The sequence below is a fragment of the Seriola dumerili genome, unplaced genomic scaffold (assembly GCF_002260705.1).
Source record: "Seriola dumerili isolate Sdu_G_001 unplaced genomic scaffold, Sdu_1.0 BDQW01000731.1, whole genome shotgun sequence".
Lineage (NCBI taxonomy): Eukaryota > Metazoa > Chordata > Actinopteri > Carangiformes > Carangidae > Seriola > Seriola dumerili.
The window spans coordinates 2,219-24,997 of record NW_019174986.1 but is presented as its reverse complement, the minus strand read 5'-3'; the positions used below and the strand labels follow the sequence as shown (position 1 = coordinate 24,997).

The window sequence follows — 22,779 nt, the reverse complement described above, 5'->3', positions numbered from 1 at the left end:
GACTTGAAGTGGACTAGATGTGGACTTGTAGTGGACTAGATGTGGACTTGATGTGGACTTGAAGTGGACTAGATGTGGACTAGATGTATACTTGAAGTGTCTGCAGCTGTGACTGATGAACACACAGAGTTCTACTGTTTCTATTCATTCTACTGTCTCACCACAAGCCTCACTACAATCTGTTCTGGAGCTTTCAGTCATACCACATGATCTTCCTCAGCAGACAGTTTTTCTTATTTGAAAAACAGTCTTACTGGGGAAGACTATGTAATACGGCTGAAAGCCCAGGAACAGCTGTTGTGTCATGGTGAGGTGCATAAGTGGTTAGACTTCTCACCAATCACAACTCAGCACTGGAAGAAGTACTCAGATACTTCACTGAAGTACAAGTACCAACAGAGCACAGTAAAAATACTTCAAGTAGATAAAGTATCACAGTAAAAATACATCATGTAGGTAAATTATCACAGTAAAAATATACACCTCCACACACACACCAAAATCACAGATGAACTGTTTCTGTCACTTTATTAAGATTTAATATGTTTCTGTTTTTCTAACAGGCAGTCAGTTTGTGCTCAGAGATGTGAGAGCTTTCAGTCAGAATGCATTGTCATCCTCCTGTGGAGAACAGTGTGATGTGTCTGTAGAGTTTGGTGTCAGAGTACATAACATCAGAACCAGGATCAGACATCAGACTAAGATTTTAATATGAATGTAAACAAACCAAATCGATGACATCATCTGACAGGTGTATGATGTCACCAGGTGAGTGTGGTGTTCAGGTAGTTCCTGGCTCTCAGAGTGCTGTTGGTGTTCTCTCTCTCTCTCTCTCTCTCTCTCTCTCTCTCTCTCTCTGTCTCTCTCAGTTTGTGTTAAGAGTGTTAGCATTGTTACTATACTTAGCATTCTTAGCGCTCTTTAGCATTAGCTAATGGTGTCAGTCAGCTTTAATGTAAAGTATTATGGGTCAAAGGTCACAGCAGTCAGCTGGGTTCAATCTGTAAGGATGGTCACAGTCTGTGGAGAAGTCAGCTCCTGATAAAAAAGATAGAGTGAAGCTCTCACTCGTCTGAGATCCTATATTATCCTCCATGCTGCTGGTTTCCTCTCTGCTTGACGACATGGTCACGACCACGAACATGACAGAGCTTCAGAGACGAAGCCTGCTGCTGCGACTAGAGGGCAGAGAGTGTGTGTGTGTGTGTGTGTGTGTAAGCTGCTGCAGAGTTAAAATACACTTCCTGGACCACACACACTTCTACCATTCAACCAGAGATAAAATTCATTTCCACAGCTCAGTTTGTCCTGAACTGAACCCAGAATGTTTCTACTGTTTCTATTGTTTCTGATGATTCTATAGATTCTAATGTTTCTACTGTTTTTATTTCCTCAGGTCGTCAGGATGCAGCTTCGTAGTTGGTTGCTATGGGTGTGTCTGTGGTTACTAAGCATCACGAAGGTTTGGACAGCGACCTTCAAGCTGGCTCTTATTGGTCCATGGTCATGTGACCCCATGTTTTCCCGAGCGATGCCGACGGCTGCGGCCAACCTGGCATTGTTACGGTTACGGAGCGACAGTCGTATGAGCAGAGGATATTGGTACGATGTGAAACTGCTGGATGAGGACTGCTCCACCTCCAAAGGTTCATTACGTCATTAACTAACGATCAGTCAATAAATTAAGTAATGATCAGTCAATTAACTAATGATCAGTCAATTAATGAACTAACAATGACAAACATTTATATAAATATCAAAATCAAATTTTTTTACATTTAAAATAATGAAACTTTATTAAACTCCTGGACCAGGTGCCTTCAAAGGTTCATTAGATGATAATTAGGATTTTAATAAAACTGAATTATTAGATAATAATGAGTGTGAAGGTTTCTGATTCTTCTTTGTTTTTATTTCAGCTCTGACAGAACTTGGACAGATGGAGGGTTATGGCCACGCCTACATCGGACCCTTTAACCCAGCCCTCTGTCACGCCGCCTCCTTGTTGGCTCAGCACTGGGAGGCGGGGCTTGCCTCTCCGGGCTGTCTGGATACTGATTGGCCGAACCTGCCACCCATCACTCCTCCCAGCAGAGTCTTGTTCACTGTACTCAGGTTTTTCCGCTGGGCACACGTCGGCGTTGTCTCAGGTGAGCAAGTGACATCACTGCAGGGGTGTGCCCCTCCTCTTTGACCATTTTGGATTAGCAGGGAGTTAAGGGCAGAGTCAGGCACTGCCAAGATGGCGACGGTGGACCAGCTCACTCTGAGCAGCTCACTCTGAGCTTCAAAAATCTGTGGGTGATGTCACAGAGGTGTCGGCCATCTTTATTTACAGTCTGTGGTTCTGAGTTTAAACTGTGACAGGTTTTCCCCTCAGAGAGACACCTGGAACTACTCTGCAACTAGCTAACTCTAACTGGAACTAGTTACAATAACTGTAACATGACTCACACCAGATATGAATAATATGTAGTCACTGAATTAAACAGTTACCTGAATGTCAATATCCCATTAAATATCATGACAATGACAGCGATGCCTGATCAATAGGAGACAGTGCCAGAAACCATCATTACATTATTGATCAGATGATTATCTGTGTTTTGATCTGTGTTGATCTCACTCTGTCCTTCCTCTTCATCATCAGCTCCGTCCAACCTCTGGGAGAGCACTGGGCACGAAGTGGCTTCAGCGCTCCGGGCTATGGGCCTGCCGATTGGCCCAGTTGTTACCATGGAAACTGAGAACAATGATGGAGCACGGGAGGCACTGAGAGCGATCAAAGAAGCCGACAAGGTCAAAGGTCAGGGCTGAAAGATCTGATTTCCAAAGGTTAAAAATGAATAAAACAAAGAGCAGCCACAGCTGTTGTCAGGGGCCCCAGACCCTCAGCTTTACTCCACACCAGTAGAATATCAACTACATCAGGTCCTCCATCCTCCATGTTGTGGTTGTGGTACTTGAGAGGGAGTCAACATCTGGTTTTACTTTATATTCATCAGTTTTATTTCAAAGTTATGGAAGAGGGTTAGGGCAATGTATGAAATCTCTTTAATCACATGTGGCTCTAATCCTCCTCTGTACAAAGTTATGTTTTGTCAAATTGCTAATTTGCTAATTTGCAAAGTGTCTCAACAATGAACAGAGGACCTCAGTAAGGTCGTATCATTCCATCAGAGGAGACCAACTATTATTTTCTTTATCAATACACCTGACAATTATTTTCTCCAATAATCAGTTGATTGTTGATTGAATAAGATATGAGGAAATAGTGAAAAACTCTTCTTGTTCTGTCTGAACAACAGTCAAAAATACTATTAATGTTGATTTTAATAAGTGGGACACAATCAAATATTCACATTTGAGAAACTGGTATCAGTGAATTATATTTTGCTTTGAAATTGTGTGTTTTAATGACAATGACAATGAATTAATTTGCAAATTTTGCCAATTTATTTTCTTTCAATAAACTACTCAATTAATTAATTAATCATTTAATCTGTGGAGCAATGGCTCGTTTGCTGGTGATGACTCACATGTACAGTAGGGGTCCAACAACTATTTAAAGCTAAGGGGCCCCAGTTTGGAGTCAGAGTAGATTCACAGTAGAATACACAATAAAATAATTTATATCAAGATAACATAAAACTGTTTTCACCCTCAATTTTATAAACTGTCCTAAATATTGATCTATGCATTTCACATACAACATTAAAAACTGTTTTTATTTTTCTATTTCAGTGGTGATCATGTGTATGACATCTGTCCTGATTGGTGGAGAGGATCAGCGAGAGCTCCTATTGGCTGCTCTGGACATGGGGATGGTTTCCGATGGTTATGTGTTTATACCGTATGATGCCCTGCTCTATGCTATGCCATATCAGGTAACTGATCACTTAAACTGCAAACTGATCGATCAATAACTGACAAAGCCGCAGGATGAGTTTGTATTGAATTAGCTGACTTGTGTGTGAAGCTGTAGTTCCAGTTGTGACCTGACGAGGCGCTGCTGCAATTTAAAATATCCTGTTTTTCACTGTCAAATGTTTAAACTGAGTTCTGATTGGTTCCCTGGTTCTCCTCTCTGACCAATAAGGACACAGTTTTCCCTCAGCTTACCAATAGCACTCAGCTTCGTCATGCCTACAGCTCTGTTCTGACTGTCACCATGGCATCCGATCAAAGTTTCTATGAAGCTTTTCGTCAGGCTCAAATCAGCCGAGAGATCCGGTCTGCTGTCGCTGCAACTGAGGTAAATACACAACAAACAAATACACAACACATTAACAAACACAAATACACATTAACAAACAAATACAAAACATAGAAGCAACACACACACCCTAAAAATACATGTAAACAGAAAACAGTGGCATAAAAGTATGTTGACTTGGTGTATGGTGTGTGACTATGTGATATGAGGTGTATGACTGTATGAACTGTGGTGTATTGCTGTATATTGAGGTGTATGACTGTATACATGTTTCTTAATGTGCTGGCTGATCAGTGAACATGTTGCCTTAATGAATCAGGTTATAGGTGGAGCCTGCAACACTGGCTCACCTGTACTGTTTATATTAGGGGCTTTTCATTAGAGGTTTGTGCAGCAGACTGATGGTGAGTCCCCACCCTGCTGTTAGCTTCTCTTTACTGCTGTAGCATCATGTGTTTCAGATCTGTATGAAATGATTAGTTTCCTTTTACGACAGTGACTGTGGAGGTTGGACTGAAGCTTTGTTACTGACTGCTTGTATCAGACAAGTGTGTAGAAACTGAATAATGTCCACATTGACACAGACAACCTCTGTCTGTTCCCTGTGATCAATACAAACACCTGCTTCACTCTGACTGATGGCAGAGTGCAGTGACGAGACGATTCAGAGACAAGTTTTCTCCTGAATCCTATGTCCTTTCCTAACCAGTCTTCCTTGACCTTGATGGAAAACGTCAAGGAGAGATGTAGAGGAGAATTCAGGACTGAGGAAAAGACACCACAATGCAGAGAGGATCTAAGCTACATGACTATACTGTGATGGATGTTATTGGTGTGTCTTGCTTTGAATATTGCTGCTGCAAGGAATTGTGGGATGGTGTTGAGGAGGTTCAGAAGGAGAGGTGTACAGTCATCGGCACATTAGAAGTCAAAACTAATCAAATGTCCATCTTGAGGAAATAAGGATAAATAATACTCAGTTTGACTACTCATGCACATAGGATAAAACTAAAAGTGAAAGAAAATCCGCTTACCAGCACTGCCGCCCCATGTGATGATCAGGAAAATAAACAAAGGCTGAAAAGAGCCAATCAGTGCTGAGGAAAACAGAAGAAAGGAAGTGAGGCAAAGGAGAAAAGAAGTGTCAAAATAAAAGAAAATAGGAATCTTTACTACAGACGGCATTATCTCCTTTCCTTTCATAAATCAAGGTCCAGTGTTTCCTAAGCTAAAGGAGGGTTAGATAGGAAGCAGGGAAGATAGGTAGATAGGAAGATAGGAAGTAGGGAAGCTCCTTTCCTCAGCTCTGATCATGATGCTTCTCAGATACTAAAGATTGTTTCACTGTCTGAACCTTCCTGAGGAGAAAAGATTTTTCAGCTCAGCCAGTGTGCACTTCATGTGTTTTGATCAAGGTCTTTTTATTGAATATTTTCAGTATACAATAATACAAATACAGATGAAGCATTGCATCCAATCAGTAAAATCAAGTATCCCCCAACCCAAACGCCCAACTAAACAACCTGCAAGATCTAAGTCGCTGACTGAAAGTTAGTTATTCCTGAGGACTACCGAAGGGAACATAAATATTACAGAAATCTGCTTCCATTTTTTCCACAACTGTCAAGAACGGCTGCCAAATTACATAGAATTTCAGAGCAGACCCCTGAAGAGACTATCTTATCTTTTCCAGCTTGAGGTATAGCATAACCTCTTTGACCCAATGAGAATACCTAGGTGTGAGACGGCCTTTTCATCTGAACAGTATGAGCCACCTGGCCAACCAAGTGCAGAAGGCCAGCATCTTACACTTGTGATTGTTTAGATGCAAACCCTGCAATGCAACACCGAATAAAGCAATAAAAGGGGATGGATCCACCGGCTCTTGTAATATTTTAGAGAAAGTATTAAAAATTGAGTGCCAGAACTGTCATAGCTTTGGACATGTCCAGAACATGTGCAGCAGGCTTGCAGGGGCCTGCCTACATCTGTTGTATGTGGGATCTAGGTCCAGTCTGACCTTTGACCAATGAAGCCGATGTACTATCTTGAATTGTACAACAGCATGCCCTTGACAAATGGATGTGAGTAGATCCTACAGATAATTCTCTGCCAAGTTTCATCTGGAATCTGTTCATTTAGATCTTTTTCCCATTTATTTTTCAAATGATCTAAAGGAGATGAGTTATATAAGTTAAGAAGGTTATATGTCCTACCTATAATCTGTTTTAAAATTTTCCCCAGCTTGAACTCTAATAGGGATGTGGGGGGACTTAGAGGAAAGCAGTCAAAATGTAAGGTTATGAAATTCCGCAGCTGTAGATATCTAGAGAAATGGGACCTAGGGATATTTAATCTATTCACCAGTTGCTCAAAGGATGCAAAATTGTTATTTGCATACAGGTCCTTCAGTGAAAGGATACCACTCTTCGGACAAACCCCAAAAGCCCTGTCTAACATTGAAGGAAAAAATATGTGGTTCTTAACTATTGGAGGAGAGGGGGAGAGGCTGTGGAGAGCAAAAGACCTCCTAAACTGGTTCCAAATTTTCACTGAATATGTTACAATGGGGTTGGTAGTTGGTGGTGGTGATAAGAGATGGGCTTTACAAGTGTAAGTTGAATGCATAATAAAGCTGGTAAGGAGGTAAATCTACAGGATGCACTTTCTAGCATTAGCCATTTAGGGGTATCAGAGTTGCCTATGCCATTCATTCAGTACATCAACGCCCTGATGTTGGCTGCCAAGTAATAAAACAAAAAATTAGGCAGTGCCATACCACCATGAAGGCGAGGCCTATGCAGTATACCTTTCTGTATACATGGGACTTTTTTGTCCCCGATAAAGCTTGATATAAGCTTGTCTAATGAGTTAAAGAAAATTTCAGAAAATGGTCAGAAATATAGGAAGATTTTGAAACAGAAATGAATTTAGGTAACACATTCATCTTCATGGTATTGATTCTTCCACTTGGAAAAAGCTGCAGCAAATCCCAGCGTTTAATGTCCTGCTTCAGACCACTTATCAGGGACAGAAAATTAGCTTTATAAAGGTCTTTATAATTATGTGTAACCAGATTCCCAGATATCTGAACTTTTTTGTGTTAATTTTAAAAGGGGTTGAATTGAAGGAAATATTTTTGGGGTTAGGGTTAGATGATGTTGATGTATTAATTGGCATCAACTCACTTTTTTGAGGGTTTATCTTAAAGCCCAATATTTTGCCCAATTCAATTCTCTTAACATGTCGAATAGCCTAGCAAGACTAGACAGAGGGTCCGAGAGGTATATAACAGCAGATCATCTGCGTACAGCGAGACCTTATACTCCTGGTCGACTCGGTCAATTTCTTTCATATGCATATCCTGGCGTATAATTAGTGCTAAGACTCAATAGCGATGGCGAAAAGAAGAGGAGACATCAGACAACCTTGTCTAGTAAGCAGAGATATTATTGTTGGTGCTGACTGCAGCCAATGGGGAGGAATAAAGAATTTGGATCCAAGATATAAACTTTGGGCCAAAACCAAATTTCTCAAGTGCATAGAAAAGATAGTTCCACTCCCCCCAACTTCATGTTAAGTTTTGTCCTGAATTTTGTCTGCAGGTGTCTCCAGTCTTTGGGACCATATTTAACATGGTGTACTTCGTTGCTAAGGCAGTGGAGGAGCGTCGTCAAGCAGGGGGCGGGCATTGGGTGACGGGTGACCAGCTTGTCCAATCAAATGGAGGCTTTGATTTCCAGGGCTTCAATCAGGTCAGAGACATGTTAATATGGACTTGCTTGAGGTGTGTCAGGTGTGCTACCTGTGTGCATGTGGAGGACCTGGAGAAATATGTCCCAGGAGCAGATGTACTTAGTTGTTTCTATAAAATCAGATTCTATAATAAATGTGAGCAGATTGAGGTCAACTGCTGAAGAGCTCTAACAGATGAGATTTAACTAGTTCTATCTCTTTAAAATCTGATGTGAGGAATTGTGATCCCGACATAGGATGGAAAAGTTTATTCAAAACCAGAGAGGATTTATTAAGGAAAGAGAACCATCAGATACTCAGCTCCTTCACATTAATGATGCATCTGCTGCTGTAGCCATGGAGACGACATGATCTACAGCAACTTCTTCATAAATGTGGTTCAGGAGATCAGGTATGAATCTCATCAAAATAATCTATACTGCCTGAGTTGGACTGATTTTACAGGTATGGTATTTTTTCCACCTATCAACAGTTCTAGAAGAACGAGGTTGGGCTGTCTCCTTTCACCAGCTCTCCATTAGCTTCCACATAGCACATTACCCCCACCCTCATCCAACCTTACTGGCTTCCAGTCAAATCCCGCATCCAGTACAAAATCCTCTCCGTCACCTACAAATCCCTGCATGGTCTCACCCCACAGTACCTGTCTGACCTCCTCCACCCCTTTTCCCCCGTCCCATAACGTTTGGTCCTCGGACACGGGTCTGCTCTCCACACCCTACACTAGCCTGCGACCTATTGGTGACAGAGCATTTAGTGTGGCAGCCCCCACCCTCTGGAACTCTCTCCTGGCAGAGATCCACACAGCCTCATCTCTGGACGTCTATATTGTTTTATTTATTTACTTTGTGTCTTACTCTGTAAAGCGGCCTTGAGTACCTTGAAAGACGCTATAAAAATCTAAGTTATTATTATTATCATTATTATGTGTTGGTTTACACGAGGAGCTGGACGACTCCAGTCTTGTTACACTGGGCTGGGTTTTCAATGAGTTCAGTTGAGGATTAAAATCCACTTTAAGACCTCTGCTGAAGATTTAGATATTTGGGTGTAAAAAAGTGACCTTCACTAAATCAACTTGCTATAAATAATCTCAATCTACACACATTCAGTTGTAATAATGAGTCTACTACTGAGGATTATTATTACAAGTCAATGACAGAGCTCTCATCACTCTCAGACTCTAGGAAAATTACTTGTAGATTTATTGTGAAAGGTAGAAAACTTCAAATGAAGTGCAGTACTTTTCAGTTTTATTGGTAAGCAGATCAAGCACTGCAGTTTGGCGCACCACTGAGAAGAACTATTACATTTTTACAGGATGTGATGTACTCAAAGATTCCTTTTAAACTCTTCACAGCTACATTTAGTGCAGTTGCGTCCAGATCATCATCATTTAGAGACAATGCTTTTTCCTCTGAGCAGGAGCTGAGGTCTTGAAGGTTTTCTGTCAGTTACATCATCAGTCACATGATTAACCGACAGGATTATGTGATGAAGATGTTATAAGCTTCACCTTCACTCTTCCCACTCTTTTCTCAGGTGTTGTATGGAGGTAAAGAGGGGCGTGGCCTGCAGGCCAGGTACGTGGTGTTGGACAGTGATGGTGACCGACTCGTGCCAACACACTCATTCGCTCCAACACACATGGATGGGATGATCGGAGGTCTGAGACCACTGAGCCGCTCCTTTATCTTCCCTGGAGGAAATCCCCCAAAAGCCAGTTTCTGTTGGTTCAGTCCAGAGGAGGCCTGCAGCGGGGGTGAGCTCAATAACCTGCACAGTGGTGGGAACTTTGTATTTCTGTTGGTTCAGTATATGTATATGCTGTTTATGTACGTACAGTTCATATGTAGACTTAAGGTCTGAGATCTACTGAGCACCTCATACTGTCCATCATGATCATGTGTCTGTAATCCAGGGATGTCAGCAGGAAATGAGACTGACCGGATGTTAAATTATTTCATTTCCTGTGTTTATCTGCAGGTGTAGACACGGCAACAATGTTTTTTGTCTTCCTGTTGCTCTGTGCTCTGATTGGAGTATTTTTATACTGGATCAGGTCAACACACACACACACACACACACACACACACACACACACACACACACACTTTTCAACAGGAAACTCTTTTAAGTTTTATAAGTTTGGGTTAATAATAATAATGATGTGTGCACAGGAAGTACAGGGGAGCAGCAAACATCACCAAACTGATTATGACTCTGGACGACATCGTCTTCATCGACACTCAAGTCAGCAGAAAGGTCAGTTACCTGTCAGGTGTTCAACTACAGGCTCAAATTGGGATCAAAAAGAATTTGGACTTTTAAAGCAATGATCACCAATAGTTTCAGAGTTTGTAGTTGAAAATCAGCATTTTAAACCCGTAAAACACTCTGCAGGAGCCTGATGTGAACCCATGTTGAACTGTGTTAATAACTGGACGTTAGCAGGCTGAACAACAAGCTGCTGCTGATGTCATTGTTTATGTTGTTGATACTGTAGAAACCGAATGACGAGCTGCTGTTGATATTGATGTTTTTGTTGTTGTCGTAGAAACTGAACGATGAGTCGATCATGAGGAGTCTTCTAGAAATTAAAACTCCGTTCCGCTCTATTGCTCGAAGTTACATCTTGACGACACCTGAGAGCTCCAACATAGGAATACTGGAGGTACACCTATATTTCTACCTGCACATGCACCTGTCTGTTGACCTGCAGCTGTCTCTCTGATACACTGACTCTGTTGCTCTGATCGGTTATGTTGTTACCAGGGCGACTGGGTTTGGCTGAAGAAGATTCCTGTTGGAAAGATGATGACAAGTGTCAATCAAAGCACCCAGAGTTTTTTCAGCCAGGTAAAAAGCACAGTAGATACACAGTAGATACACAGTAGATATTCTTTATTCTTTATTTACAAGGATAGCCCCTTGAGATGTCCCATCTCATTTTTGAGGGGGTCCTTACAGATGATACAAAACAAAATGAAACACAAAAACGACATCATAGTAGTAAATCATAATAAAGGTAAATACAACACAAGACTATACAAGACAATTAGACGCAGAAACAACCACAATCATACATACGTACAATCATACTTTGCTCCCATAGTCACTCCCCTTCCAGCCCATACCATAATTTCTTTGTTGATTCTGGGTGTAAGGAAGAAGGGATGATCCGTATGCCTTAAGCTGTACTATGAACTAAAAGGAATTAGGTAATGTTTCAGATATGAAGGGAAATTGAAATGAATACACTTAAAAATAAACAGTGACCAATGGAGTTGCCTTCTTGACTTGGGGGCCAGCCAGTTCAAGGACTCATATAACAGACAGTGATGGGTTTTATAGGGACATATAAGCACAAATCTACAGAGACTATTGTATAATACTGTGAGAGGACGGAGATTTGATTCTGAGGTGTTCCCATAGATCACATTAGCATAATCAAGTAATGGAAGTATCAGTTGAGTTATGATTCTTTTACGGATTTGTTGTGAGAAACAATCAGCAGAACGATAGAGAGATTTCAGTTGACCATATATTTTCTTGGAGATTGAGTTGATATGAGTTTTGAAGGAGAGCTGGGAATCAAGCCATAGACCGAGATATTTAAATTCATCAACTTTCATCAGAGCTGTTCCATCAAGGAAAGTAATGGACCAGTTTTTAGTTAAGGGCAAAGAATTAGGTCGAGTACAAAACAACATATTATAAGATTTATTCTTGTTCAAGAGAAGCTTATTGAAGAGAACCATTTCTGAACTAAATTAAAATCAGATTGTAGGGAGTGTTGGATTTGTGAGATGTCGGAACTGGAAGAGTATATTACAGTGTCATCTGCATATAAATGAATTAAACAGTTGGAACAGATTTGTGGAAGATCATTGATGAAGATGGAAAATAAAAGAGGACCTAAGGATAAACCTTGTGGAACACCTTTATCAATAATTTTGAAGTCTGACTGATTGCCCTGAAAAATAACACATTGACTTCTCTGATGAAAAAAAGAATTGAAAAATAATAAAGAGTAAGAAGAAAGACCAATTGCATACAGTTTGTCCAGGAGAAGATAATGATCAACCATGTCAAAAGCTTTGGTGAGATCAATGAATATAGCACCTGTTGGCATGTTGCTGTCAGATGCTGATAGTATATCGTTTGTGAATTTTAAAAGAGCAGTGTTGGTCGAGAAATTTGGTCGAAAACCAGATTGGTGTGGGGATAATAAGTTATGGTCATTGAGATATTTAGATAATTGATTAAAGATTAGTTTTTCAAATATTTTTGTTATGCTGTTGATAATTGAAATGGGTCTATAACTCTATATCTCTGTGGTATCACCTCCTTTATGAAGAGGAGTTACCCTGGCACATTTCCACAATCGAGGTGTTTCACAAGTAGCCAGTGATAAATTAAATAAATCAGCCAGTGGAAATGACAGTACATGAGAGGCAAGTTTAAAAAATTTAATCTCCAGACCATCTGGACCAGCACTGCATCCTGAACTTATCCCATCGATAACCTGCTGAACATCAGTTGGAGTGATGGTTTTGAAGCAGAAGGATTTATATGTGTTCTGAGTCGGGGTAAAGTCAGAATGAGAAGAAAAAAAAGGAGAGCTGCCAATTGTGGAGAAGTGCTGACTGAAGGCCTCTGCAATTATTAAAGGTTCGCCGACAGTTTCACTGTTTATTCTAATATGAGTAGTGGAGCTTTTTGTGGGCTTGTTGGTCATACAATTGATTCTCTTCCAGAATTGCTTTGGATTCTTAAAATCAGTTGATAAACAGTCCTTATAGTAATTTGCTTTGGCATTTCTAGTATTGGTTTTACATTTATTCCTTAACTCTTTGTAAGTCTCCCAGTCAGCAGAATCCTTTGCTATGCGGTATTTTTTCCATGCCTTGTCTCTTTGTTTGAATAAATGTATGAGATCTCCTTTGATCCAAGGTAGATGTCGACCCTTAACTTTAATTGATGTCCAAGGAGCATGTTTATCAATTATCTCGACAAATTCCTTATAAAGGTAATTCCATGCATCTTCAGCAGATGGAATTAAGTAAAATCTCTCCCAGTTTATATTTAATATATCTTGGATAAAGTGTTCAGGGTTAATGTTATTTGATTTCCTTACTTTGATTAATTTAGGAGGAAGATGAGGCATTTTAATTTTCCAGATACAAAAAACAATAGAGTGGTCACTGAGAGAGTCAGGTAGTACCCCAGATTGTAGAATTCTGCCAGGATGGGAGACTAGAATCCAGTCGAGCAGGGAAGAGGAGCTGGGACCAACTCTGGTGGGTTCAGTAATGAGTTGGGTTAAATTTATGCTGTTAAAGAGATTGCGATCTTTTTGAGAGGAATGAACTAGCCAATTGGAATTAAAGTCACCTAATATGATTTTTTCACTAGCACAGTCTAAGGAATTAATGGTGGACAGGATACATTCAGTGGTTTCAGCAGGAGCAGATGGAGGTTTATAGATATTTCCTATGATTAGTCGTTTGTTTTCATGAAAAATTATTTTAACGAAGAGGCCTTCAAAGTGCAGGGGATCCTCACTTGGCAATACAAGTTCTGCAGTCAGATTTGAGGATACATACGTTAAGAGGCCCCCACCTCTGGAGCCCCTGTCTTTCCTAAATAGAGCATAGTTGTCAAGTTTGACTTCATCATCAGAAATATCACTGTTTAACCAAGTTTCAGAAAGAGTAATTACATGAGGTTTATTATAAGTGAGCCAGGCTCTCAATAAATCAATTTTAGGTGGCAAACTCCTAATGTTCAAATGAATGACAAGCAAACCTTTAGAAGAGTTCATTACTCCGAGATAACAGGATAAATATGCACATGATGTGATAGCAGAAATGCACACAGAGCATCATCGCAAATTTTAGTATGTAGCAGTCAGGGGCAGGTGATGAGAGAGGCAGAAGGAGAGCAACACATACACATACACACACACACACACACACACACACACATACATACATACACACACATACACAAACACATACAAGGACTGGGGAAGTACATAAGAACAGACTGCAGCATTGAGGGGAAAAAGTAAAGAAAACTAAAATCAGAAAATAGAAAATAAGTACACAGCTCAGTCTGCATGACCCTTTAAGCGAGCATAACAAAATAAGAGGTCCAGGTTTATTAATGCTAAAGTAGTTATATAATCAAATATAATAGGCCTCCATGAAATCATCTGATGACATGAATACAAGTTATAATAATAATAATAATAATAATAATAAAAATAATAATAATAGTAATAGTGATAAGATAAAATAAGATAGACTGTGAATGCTTCATAATTTATTCATTCCAACATTCAAAGTATTAACTGCCTATAACAAACTACTTATAGGTGTCCATCCTTTCTAGTTTAAGTGATCTGGAACAACCCATCTTTTAGTGGTACGCCGTTTTACGTTTTCGCATCACAATATATGGCAAACAGTAGTAAAGCAGCAGCAACCCTTGCTGTGCCCAGCAACAATTTGCAAATAGAAAAGAAAAAATAAGGCAGCAGCCACCAAAGCAGTGCCTAGGCCAGTGACAACAATGCAAATATGAAATAATGAATTCAATGTCGGTCCGGCAAGGAAATAATTACAAAACGGAGATTAACTAAATAATTCAGAGAGTTCATCAGCAAGCTGAGCATTGTGCTACTGTTAGCACTACCTTTGATCACTAACATTAGGCTGTCATGTCCGAGTCAATGGAGGAGTCAATGGAAGTTAGGTAACCAAGGAATCTCTCAACTTCATCAGGAGTGTTAAAGAATTGTGTCTTACCAGCGTGGGCAACTCTCAGTGTGCAAGGATAGATCATGGTGTATTTAAAGTCCCGGTCACGGAGTTTTTTCTTAACCGCATCAAACCCCCGGTGTCTCTGGACCAGACCAGCGGAGAAGTCCGGGTAGATGAAAACTCGAACTCCTTTGTACTGAAGGGGCTCCTTCTTCTCCCTGGCTAGTTTCATTATCTTTAGCTTATCCTGAAAATAATGGAACTTTACCAGGATCGGCCTGGGACTCTTGGCTCTGGAGTTGTCCTGGACACCTGAACGATGACAGCGCTCGATCACCGGAGGAGTGGAGAAATTCACTTCACCTAGAAGCTGCGGGATCAGATCTCATGAAGCCTAGAATATCTCTGGCCTTGGCCCTCTCAGGTATGCCGATGAATCGTAGGTTGGAGCATCTGTTTCGGTTCTCAGCATCTTCAGCCCATATTTTCAAGTCAGTGTTTTCCTTTTCAAGCGCTTTTACATGTTTGACCAGGTCTGTTATATCATCCTTATTTGAGCTGACTCTCTGCTCAAGCTCATTGACCTGCTCTCCAAGCATTTGAAGTGAGCCATCTATTTTGGTCAGACTGGCTCCAAGTGAGTCAAATTTATTGTCCATGTGTGAGATCATATCGAGCTTCATTTGCTGCATCATATCCAAAATACTTTGGAGAGTAATTGGCTCGTCACCCATTGAGATGCCAGCCATTTTTCCACTCACACAAAGAGAAGAGTGTGGTCCAGTAACTAGTTGGTTTGAAGCTGAAAATTACTTTAGTTTACATTTCTTGATAAACCACTAGTAGAATATTAACACCAAAAGAGTTTTAGAGTGGAGAAATATATCACAATGACCCCATTAAGCGAAAAGTTGGGCCAACAGACTGCAGCTTGTAGCACACCCTCACACCACGGCAGCCATGTTACCTCATCTACCTCATATACAGAGGATACACAGTAGATACACAGTAGATACACAGTAGATACACATTAGAAACACAGTAGATACACATTAGATACACAGTATCTTGAGAAAGCCATCCATGCACTAATAAATTCAAGATTAGACTACTGCAATGCGCTTTATGTCGGTGTCTCCCAGTCTTCTCTCGGTCGCCTTCAACTTGTGCAAAACGCTGCTGCCCGTCTTTTAACCAACACTAACAGACAGGTGCATATCACTCCTGTTCTTAACTCTCTTCATTGGCTTCCTGTCCGTTATAGAATTGATTTTAAACTTTTATTGTTTGTTTTTAAAGTTCTCAACGGCCTTGCCCCATCGTATTATCTGATCTTTTAACTGTCCGAAATCCTGGTAGACCTCTGAGGTCAACAATTCAACTTTTGCTGGAAGTGCTCAGATCAAAATACAAACACTGGGGTGACTGAGCCTTTTCTGTTGCTGCCCCTAGGCTCTGGAATAAGCTCCCCACCGAGATCCGTCTTATTTCTGACCTGGGCCTCTTCAAATCTAGGCTAAAAACCCACCTATTTAGGATGGCCTTTAATACCCAGTAGTATGATAACACTTTTATTTTATCTTATCTTAATCGATTTTGTTGTATTTTATTGCTCTCATTGTTCTTTTATTATTTTTTAAAATTGTTTTTCACTTATTTATCTCTTCACTTATTACCTGTTGTAAAGCACTTTGGTACGCCGAAAGGATTGTTTTAGAGGGCTGTATAAATAAAGTACATTTACATTTACATTTACACAGTAGATACACAGTAGATGCACAGTAGTAAATAGTTGACTTTATTTCAGTATAGTGATTACTCTGATAGTCTGTATATTAAAACATTAACATTTCTGTATGAGACTGTCTCTACAAATAAAGGTGACTGATTATCAGTCCAGGGAGATGCATCTTGAATTAAAGTCACATATTGACACTACACAGATTCATATATTGACCATATACAGACGAATATTTTAAAATCATTCTTTGTGTCTCTGCCCAGTTGCGGGAGATGCGACATGAGAACCTGAACCTGTACCTGGGTCTGTTCCTGGACTCTGGGATCTTTGCTCTGGTGGTTGAACATTGTCCTCGAGGAAGTCTGGCTGACCTGCTGGCCAACAGCAACATAAGGCTGGACTGGATGTTCAAGTCATCCCTGCTCATGGACCTCATCAAGGTGCTGTTGAGATACTACTACTTGTAATATTAAAGATAAAAGTATCCTCTAGATAAAACTCTTGTGATAATAAAAGTGTCCTGGTGAAACCTGTGTACAGTTAAGGGTGGGTGGGTTCTGAGTGTTGACGTGTGGTGTGGTCTGACTATTTTTTCAGATTCTGTTCTTTGATTGGAGCTTAAATGTATTTAATGATAACAAAAAGTTGTCTATGTGTTCCAGGGGATGAAGTACCTTCATCTACGAGGTCTGAGTCATGGTCGACTCAAATCTACAAACTGTTTAGTCGACGGACGTTTTGTTCTGAAAGTCACTGACTATGGCCTTCCCATGATCCTTCACTCTCAGGGCCTCAGCACTCCTGAGGATCCACAAGGTAAAACATGAAATATAATGTTGCTCAGAGGTTTTATCTGAATTTCTCTCGTCATGAAGTCACAGGTTTGTTTCTGCAGCAAAAAACAAGAAATGTTGGGTTGGTAAATTTCCGCATTTCATTTAAAATACTCTCTGGACCTCTGACCTTCCCTTTAGTCAGCAGCTCTTCTTCAGTGATCTGAAGGTCACTGAAGGTTCTGATGGTCTAAAGGTTCTTTGTTTTTCTGTATTTCACCATTTTTAATATTTAATAACCTAACTTCTCCACCTGTTGGTCTCCCTCTCTGTCTCTCTCTCTTTCCACCTGTCTCCCTCTCCGTCTCTCTCCACCTGTCTCTCTCTCTCAGAGCTCCTGTGGACAGCTCCGGAGCTTTTGAGGAATCCGGTCCAAGGAGGTTCGTTTGCTGGAGACATCTTCAGTTTCTCCATCATCACACAGGAAGTGATCTCACGAATGCTGCCATACGCCATGATGGACATGCCTGCCCACGGTGAGACAGGATGTCTATCTGACCACCTGTCTGTCTACCTCAGTGTCTGACCATCTGTCTGTCCACCTGTCTGTCTACCGCAGTGGCTGACCATCTGTCTGTCCACCTGTCTGATCACCTGTCTGTCTGTCAGAGATTGTAGAGCGTCTGAAGCAGCCCCCTCCTCTCTGCAGACCGGTGGTTTCGGTGGATGAAGCTCCGGCCGAGTGTGTCAGTCTAATGAACGAATGTTGGAATGAAGATCCGAGTAAGAGGCTGAGCTTCGAGGACATTTTCAAACAGGTGAGACGAGCTGCTGCCTGCTGGCTGATGTGAAGAACTGCAGAACAGAAACAATTCAGACATGTATTTCTCATACATCTTGTTTGGTGTATGTTTGCAGTTTCGGGGCATTAACAGAGGGAAGAGGGCGAACATCATCGACTCCATGTTGCGGATGCTGGAGCAGTACAGTTCAAACCTGGAGGATCTGATCCGAGAACGAACTGATGAACTAGAGGTTGAGAGAAACAAAACAGAGAAACTGATCGGACAGCTCCTGCCTAAGTAAGACACATCATTCTAAACTGAAATAATACAGTTGCCCAAACACATGTTGATCTGATTCAGTGTGACATCACTTCCTGAGGATGTCCCTCCACAATAAAAGGGGCTGCAGAACTCCATTAAGTTTCCTGCAGTACCACAGGAATGCAGTGATGGTTGTCTGAACATCATGATGCACTGCAGACAGGAGCTGATCACAGATCATACTCAGCTGCTGTTGTTAAAGCTCCTCCAGTGTAAAGGTCTCTGTCCATGTGTAGTGTGATTATAGATCAGCTCTAGCTTCTATATTAATACTGTGAAAGTATCAAAGCCTCAGTCCACAGAGAAATGCACACAGCCTGTATTCAGAAACTGAGCCTTAAAACCAGCCATCAGGACTTCTGGAACTTTGTGATGTCACAACGAAGCAGTCACTGCTCTGAGCCATGCTTTGAGCCCCGCCCACATGACGTCCAGTAGAGGTCACGTGTTCAATGATGTTACCTTCAAAAAAAGTTCTTCTATCTTTTGTTATGAAATAATTACAATGAATAAAAGTCTGTCCAGGTGTTCAGTTGATTTTAAAGATGTTTATCTCTCTATGAATTTAACAGACACGCAACAGTCTATTTATACAATTACACACATCAAACAGTAAGAACAGTAATAAATTCATGACATGATAGTCTTTAGATTCACAGATAATCCTGAACCAGGTCTATGTCTGTTCGGCTCCTTCCAGCTCTGTCCTTGAGCTTCACAGCTGGTTTTACTGACCAGCAGTAGCAGGCTACGATCCATGGCTTGAAGCTGTCCTCAGAAAACAGTTCTGGTCTCATTAGAGCTCCACAGTGATGTAAAACTACACTAACATGGTTTCAAATCTACTGTATCTTCTTCTGGATCAACACTTCAAATAAAATATGGCACTTTAACAAGACAAAAAGACAAAGACAAAACATGACTGAAAGTGAAATCCAGCAGGAGGATGGATGGATGCAGTTGGACTGGCCATCAGACTCAGCTGGACTTATCTTGAGGGGCTGGTGGACTGAACCATCCAGGAAGTAATCCCTGCCCTGTTTGTGTGTGTGTGTGTGTGTGTGTGTTTCAGGTCGGTAGCTCAGGCTCTGAAGAAAGGGAAGCCAGTCCAACCTGAACATTACTCAGACTGCACTCTGTACTTCAGTGACATCGTTGGATTCACCACCATCTCTGCTCTCAGTGAGCCCATCGAGGTACAAGCTTCTCTTACATCTGACACTTTACACCTTCCACTGTTCACTGACACTGTGTGTGTGTGTGTGTGTGTGTGCGTGCGCGCGTGCATCTGCAGGTGGTGGACCTGCTGAATGACCTCTACACCATGTTTGATGCCATCATTGCTTCTCATGATGTCTACAAGGTAAAGAACTCTTCAGCTCAACTCATTAAACCCATCTGACCTTTGCTGTGGGGGTAGACGCACAATACACACCTGAATGACATCACAGCCGTCAGTTGTTTTGTTTCTGCAGGTGGAGACTATCGGAGATGCCTACATGGTGGCTTCAGGTGTCCCCAACAGAAATGGGAATCAACATGCAGCAGAAGTGGCCAACATGTCTCTGGACATCCTGCACTCGATAGGAGCGTTCAAGATCAAACACATGCCAGAGATCAAAGTCAAGATACGGATTGGACTGCACTCAGGTACACGTACACGCACACACACGCACACACACACACACACACACACACACACACACACACAGGTACTATGGAATGTGGATTGGTCCATAACGTCTAGTTTGAATTCAATGTTTAATATCTTCTGATGTTTAAATTTGGGTTAGGGTTAGCTACCACTATCACTTCCTTCAGAGTGGAACACAGGGACATTATCATTTCCTAACAAGAAACTATTCAGCCTACGTGTGAACTGAGGTTAGGAATATTGACATTATTAATAATATTTACATATGTATAGTATTGATATTATTATAAACTGCTTTTCTTATTTAAATGTAACTTAAAAATCATTTATCTAATGTGGTCTGTTTCCCTAAGTGTACCTAAGCTGCAGCGTTAGAGCAGAAATAACCAGAATAATAACCTGTGGACGAAGTAGAGACAGAGCAGGTGAGGGGGCAGAGCTGTACTGGGGGTGATCAAACCCAAACCAGTAGCATGGAAACATTAATGGTCCAAACACCTGAAGACGTTCTATACCTGTGTCTCTCTCGCCTGTCTGTCTGTACTCAGGTGCAGTGGTAGCAGGTGTGGTGGGACTCACGATGCCCAGGTATTGTCTGTTTGGAGACACGGTTACCACGGCGTCACACATGGAAGCCAGCGGACTGCGTATGTGAAAATTAATCAGTGATTGATTAACAGAGAACTGAGTTCAGTGACTGAGTCAGGATCAATAAATGATGATCAATAATGTGTTGCGTCTCCAGCCTACAGGATCCACATCAGTCTGTGCACAGTGAAGGTCCTGACCAGTCTCAAACTGGGATACCACATCGACACCAGGAAGGCACAGGTGAGCTCACCTGTCACACTATTCTGAAACACCAGGATCAGGATCAGCACCAGAATCTGGATCTGGATGAGAATCAAGATCAGAATCAGGACCAGGATCAGGATCAGAATCAGAATCAGGACCAGGATCAGGGCCAGAATCAGGACCAGAATCAGGATCAGGATCAGAATCAGAAATAAAATCAGGATCAGCATCCACTCCACTCTTGTGACGCGGCAGGTGTTTGTTTTTGTAGGTGAAGGGCTCAGAGGACACGTATTGGCTGACTGGTCGAGATGGTTTCACAAAACATCTTCCTGTTCCTCCAGACTTGACCGGAGGGTAAGAACTCACACACACATAAAAATAATCAATCATAACCTGACGTCACAAACAGATTAAGGTGGAACCAGTAAAATAAGCAGCAGGCTGTTCATTTTGTACAGGTGAGAAACACAAACACAAAGACAAGAAATAAAACAGACACAGCACTTTCAAAATAAAACAGGAAATGATTACAGAGTCAAGGAGACCAATCCCATGCAGCGTTCACCCGACACAAGTTCCTTTACAGTCAAAAGGTGCTCATGCCGCGCATGCACGCACGCACACACACACACACACACACACACACACACACACGATTTAGTGTACCAACATTTATGTAACGTCAGCTGCAGGACAGGATCTAACATTTACTGTCAGTCAGCTTTTTTGTTCTGTATCAGAAGGATTTAATCAAAAAATGTAAATCTTTATTGACAATGACAATTTTTTATCAGATCAGCTTCTTTCTAGTGGAGAGAACAGGTAGCTGTGCTAATGCTAATGCTAGCTTCAGAGATTATAATGACATCTGGATTTAATGAGCAGAATCAATCTGTTGTTTCACATGCACACTGTTTCAACAAGGAAACAGCAGTTACTATGGTAACTGGATACAAAGAACAAAGATGCCGATGACCTCCAGGACTGTTTGAGGGTGTGTGGTGAATTTCTTCAGAGACTGGTCTCTGGAGGTTCAGCTCGTCTGAGGTCATGTAACACACTGGCCAATCAGAAACAATTCTGTGTTTGTGCATAAAGACTCGATTTCTCAGAATTTTTCAAATTGATGTTGAGTTTGTTTGAAACTAAATAAAATAAAGATTTATCATTCAAATACATCAGGTTTATTTCTCACCTGTCTCACTGTCTCACCTGTCTCTGTCAGGGCCAGTAACCATGGTATCAGTCTGGATGAGATTCCAGTTGAGAGACGACAAAAGTTTCTGGACCGACAGAAGAAGATGAAGAGATGATGGCAAAACACACACACTACCTCAAAGATGACATTTTAACAGCTGGTCAAAGTCAATAGAACTGGTGGAAGATTCGGCATGGACAGTGATTTCTGAGGACACTTCATCAGGTTTCTTTGAACCAATCATCTCTGTGCCTCTCGTGGGTCTGATACATTACACAGTAATAAATTCTTAGCTAGGAGAATGTAAATAAAGACATTACCGACTCTATAGCTTTACATACAGTCATACAGTGTTCAAGTTTAATAGTTGTACTTCCCATTACTGTGTCCACACCGTCCTTTGACCACTGTGGCTCATCCTGACTGTAGAGTCTTTAGTTTGTTTTTCTTAGGTAATAAAATAAATCTCTTCAGTTGCATATTTTTGTTACTGAAGAGAAAGAGTTTAAGTACAAATTTTACATTAAAATCAGTGAAGACTACAGTTATTATTGGTCCGACAAATAAAGTGTGAGTCTAAGGTAATATGAGAAGTTAGGATCCAGAGAAGCATGAGTAATAATTATCTTTGTCACTGCTTCCTGATTGTTATTGTTTTCAACCACCATGATTCTGTCATGTTACTAATAAATCAATAAAATGGAAATCATTGTTATTTGCATAGAAGCAAATCCAAGAAAACAGTTCCAGAACCAATATAATATACA

The 22,779-nt window shown here is 41.0% G+C and overlaps 1 protein-coding gene across 1 annotated transcript; it reads left to right on the top strand.

Annotated features, from left to right (window-relative positions):
• Window positions 1–1,405: 1,405 nt before the first annotated feature.
• LOC111236830 (retinal guanylyl cyclase 2-like) lies at window positions 1,406–22,435 on the top strand. The gene is made up of 23 exons (XM_022765694.1): window positions 1,406–1,646; window positions 1,920–2,150; window positions 2,651–2,806; window positions 3,745–3,887; window positions 4,100–4,255; window positions 7,822–7,971; window positions 9,515–9,734; window positions 9,959–10,034; window positions 10,153–10,237; window positions 10,530–10,646; window positions 10,748–10,831; window positions 16,747–16,923; window positions 17,146–17,299; window positions 17,649–17,792; window positions 17,926–18,074; window positions 18,175–18,338; window positions 19,435–19,558; window positions 19,657–19,725; window positions 19,838–20,012; window positions 20,565–20,663; window positions 20,762–20,847; window positions 21,083–21,168; window positions 22,040–22,435. Exons 1-23 carry the CDS (start codon window positions 1,406–1,408, stop codon window positions 22,125–22,127), a joined length of 3,174 nt encoding a protein of 1,057 aa, XP_022621415.1. The 3' UTR covers window positions 22,128–22,435.
• The last annotated feature ends 344 nt before the right edge of the window (window positions 22,436–22,779 follow it).

What these genes read in the sequence shown, in the direction of transcription:
- LOC111236830 (XM_022765694.1), top strand. Translation starts at nt 1,406, where the DNA reads ATGCAGCTTCGTAGTTGGTTGCTATGGGTGTGTCTGTGGTTACTAAGC. An exon ending in ATTTCCAGGGCTTCAATCAG is followed by an intron (nt 7,972 to 9,514) that starts GTCAGAGACATG and finishes CTCTTTTCTCAG; the next exon opens with GTGTTGTATGGAGGTAAAGA. An exon ending in AGAGGAGGCCTGCAGCGGGG is followed by an intron (nt 9,735 to 9,958) that starts GTGAGCTCAATA and finishes GTTTATCTGCAG; the next exon opens with GTGTAGACACGGCAACAATG.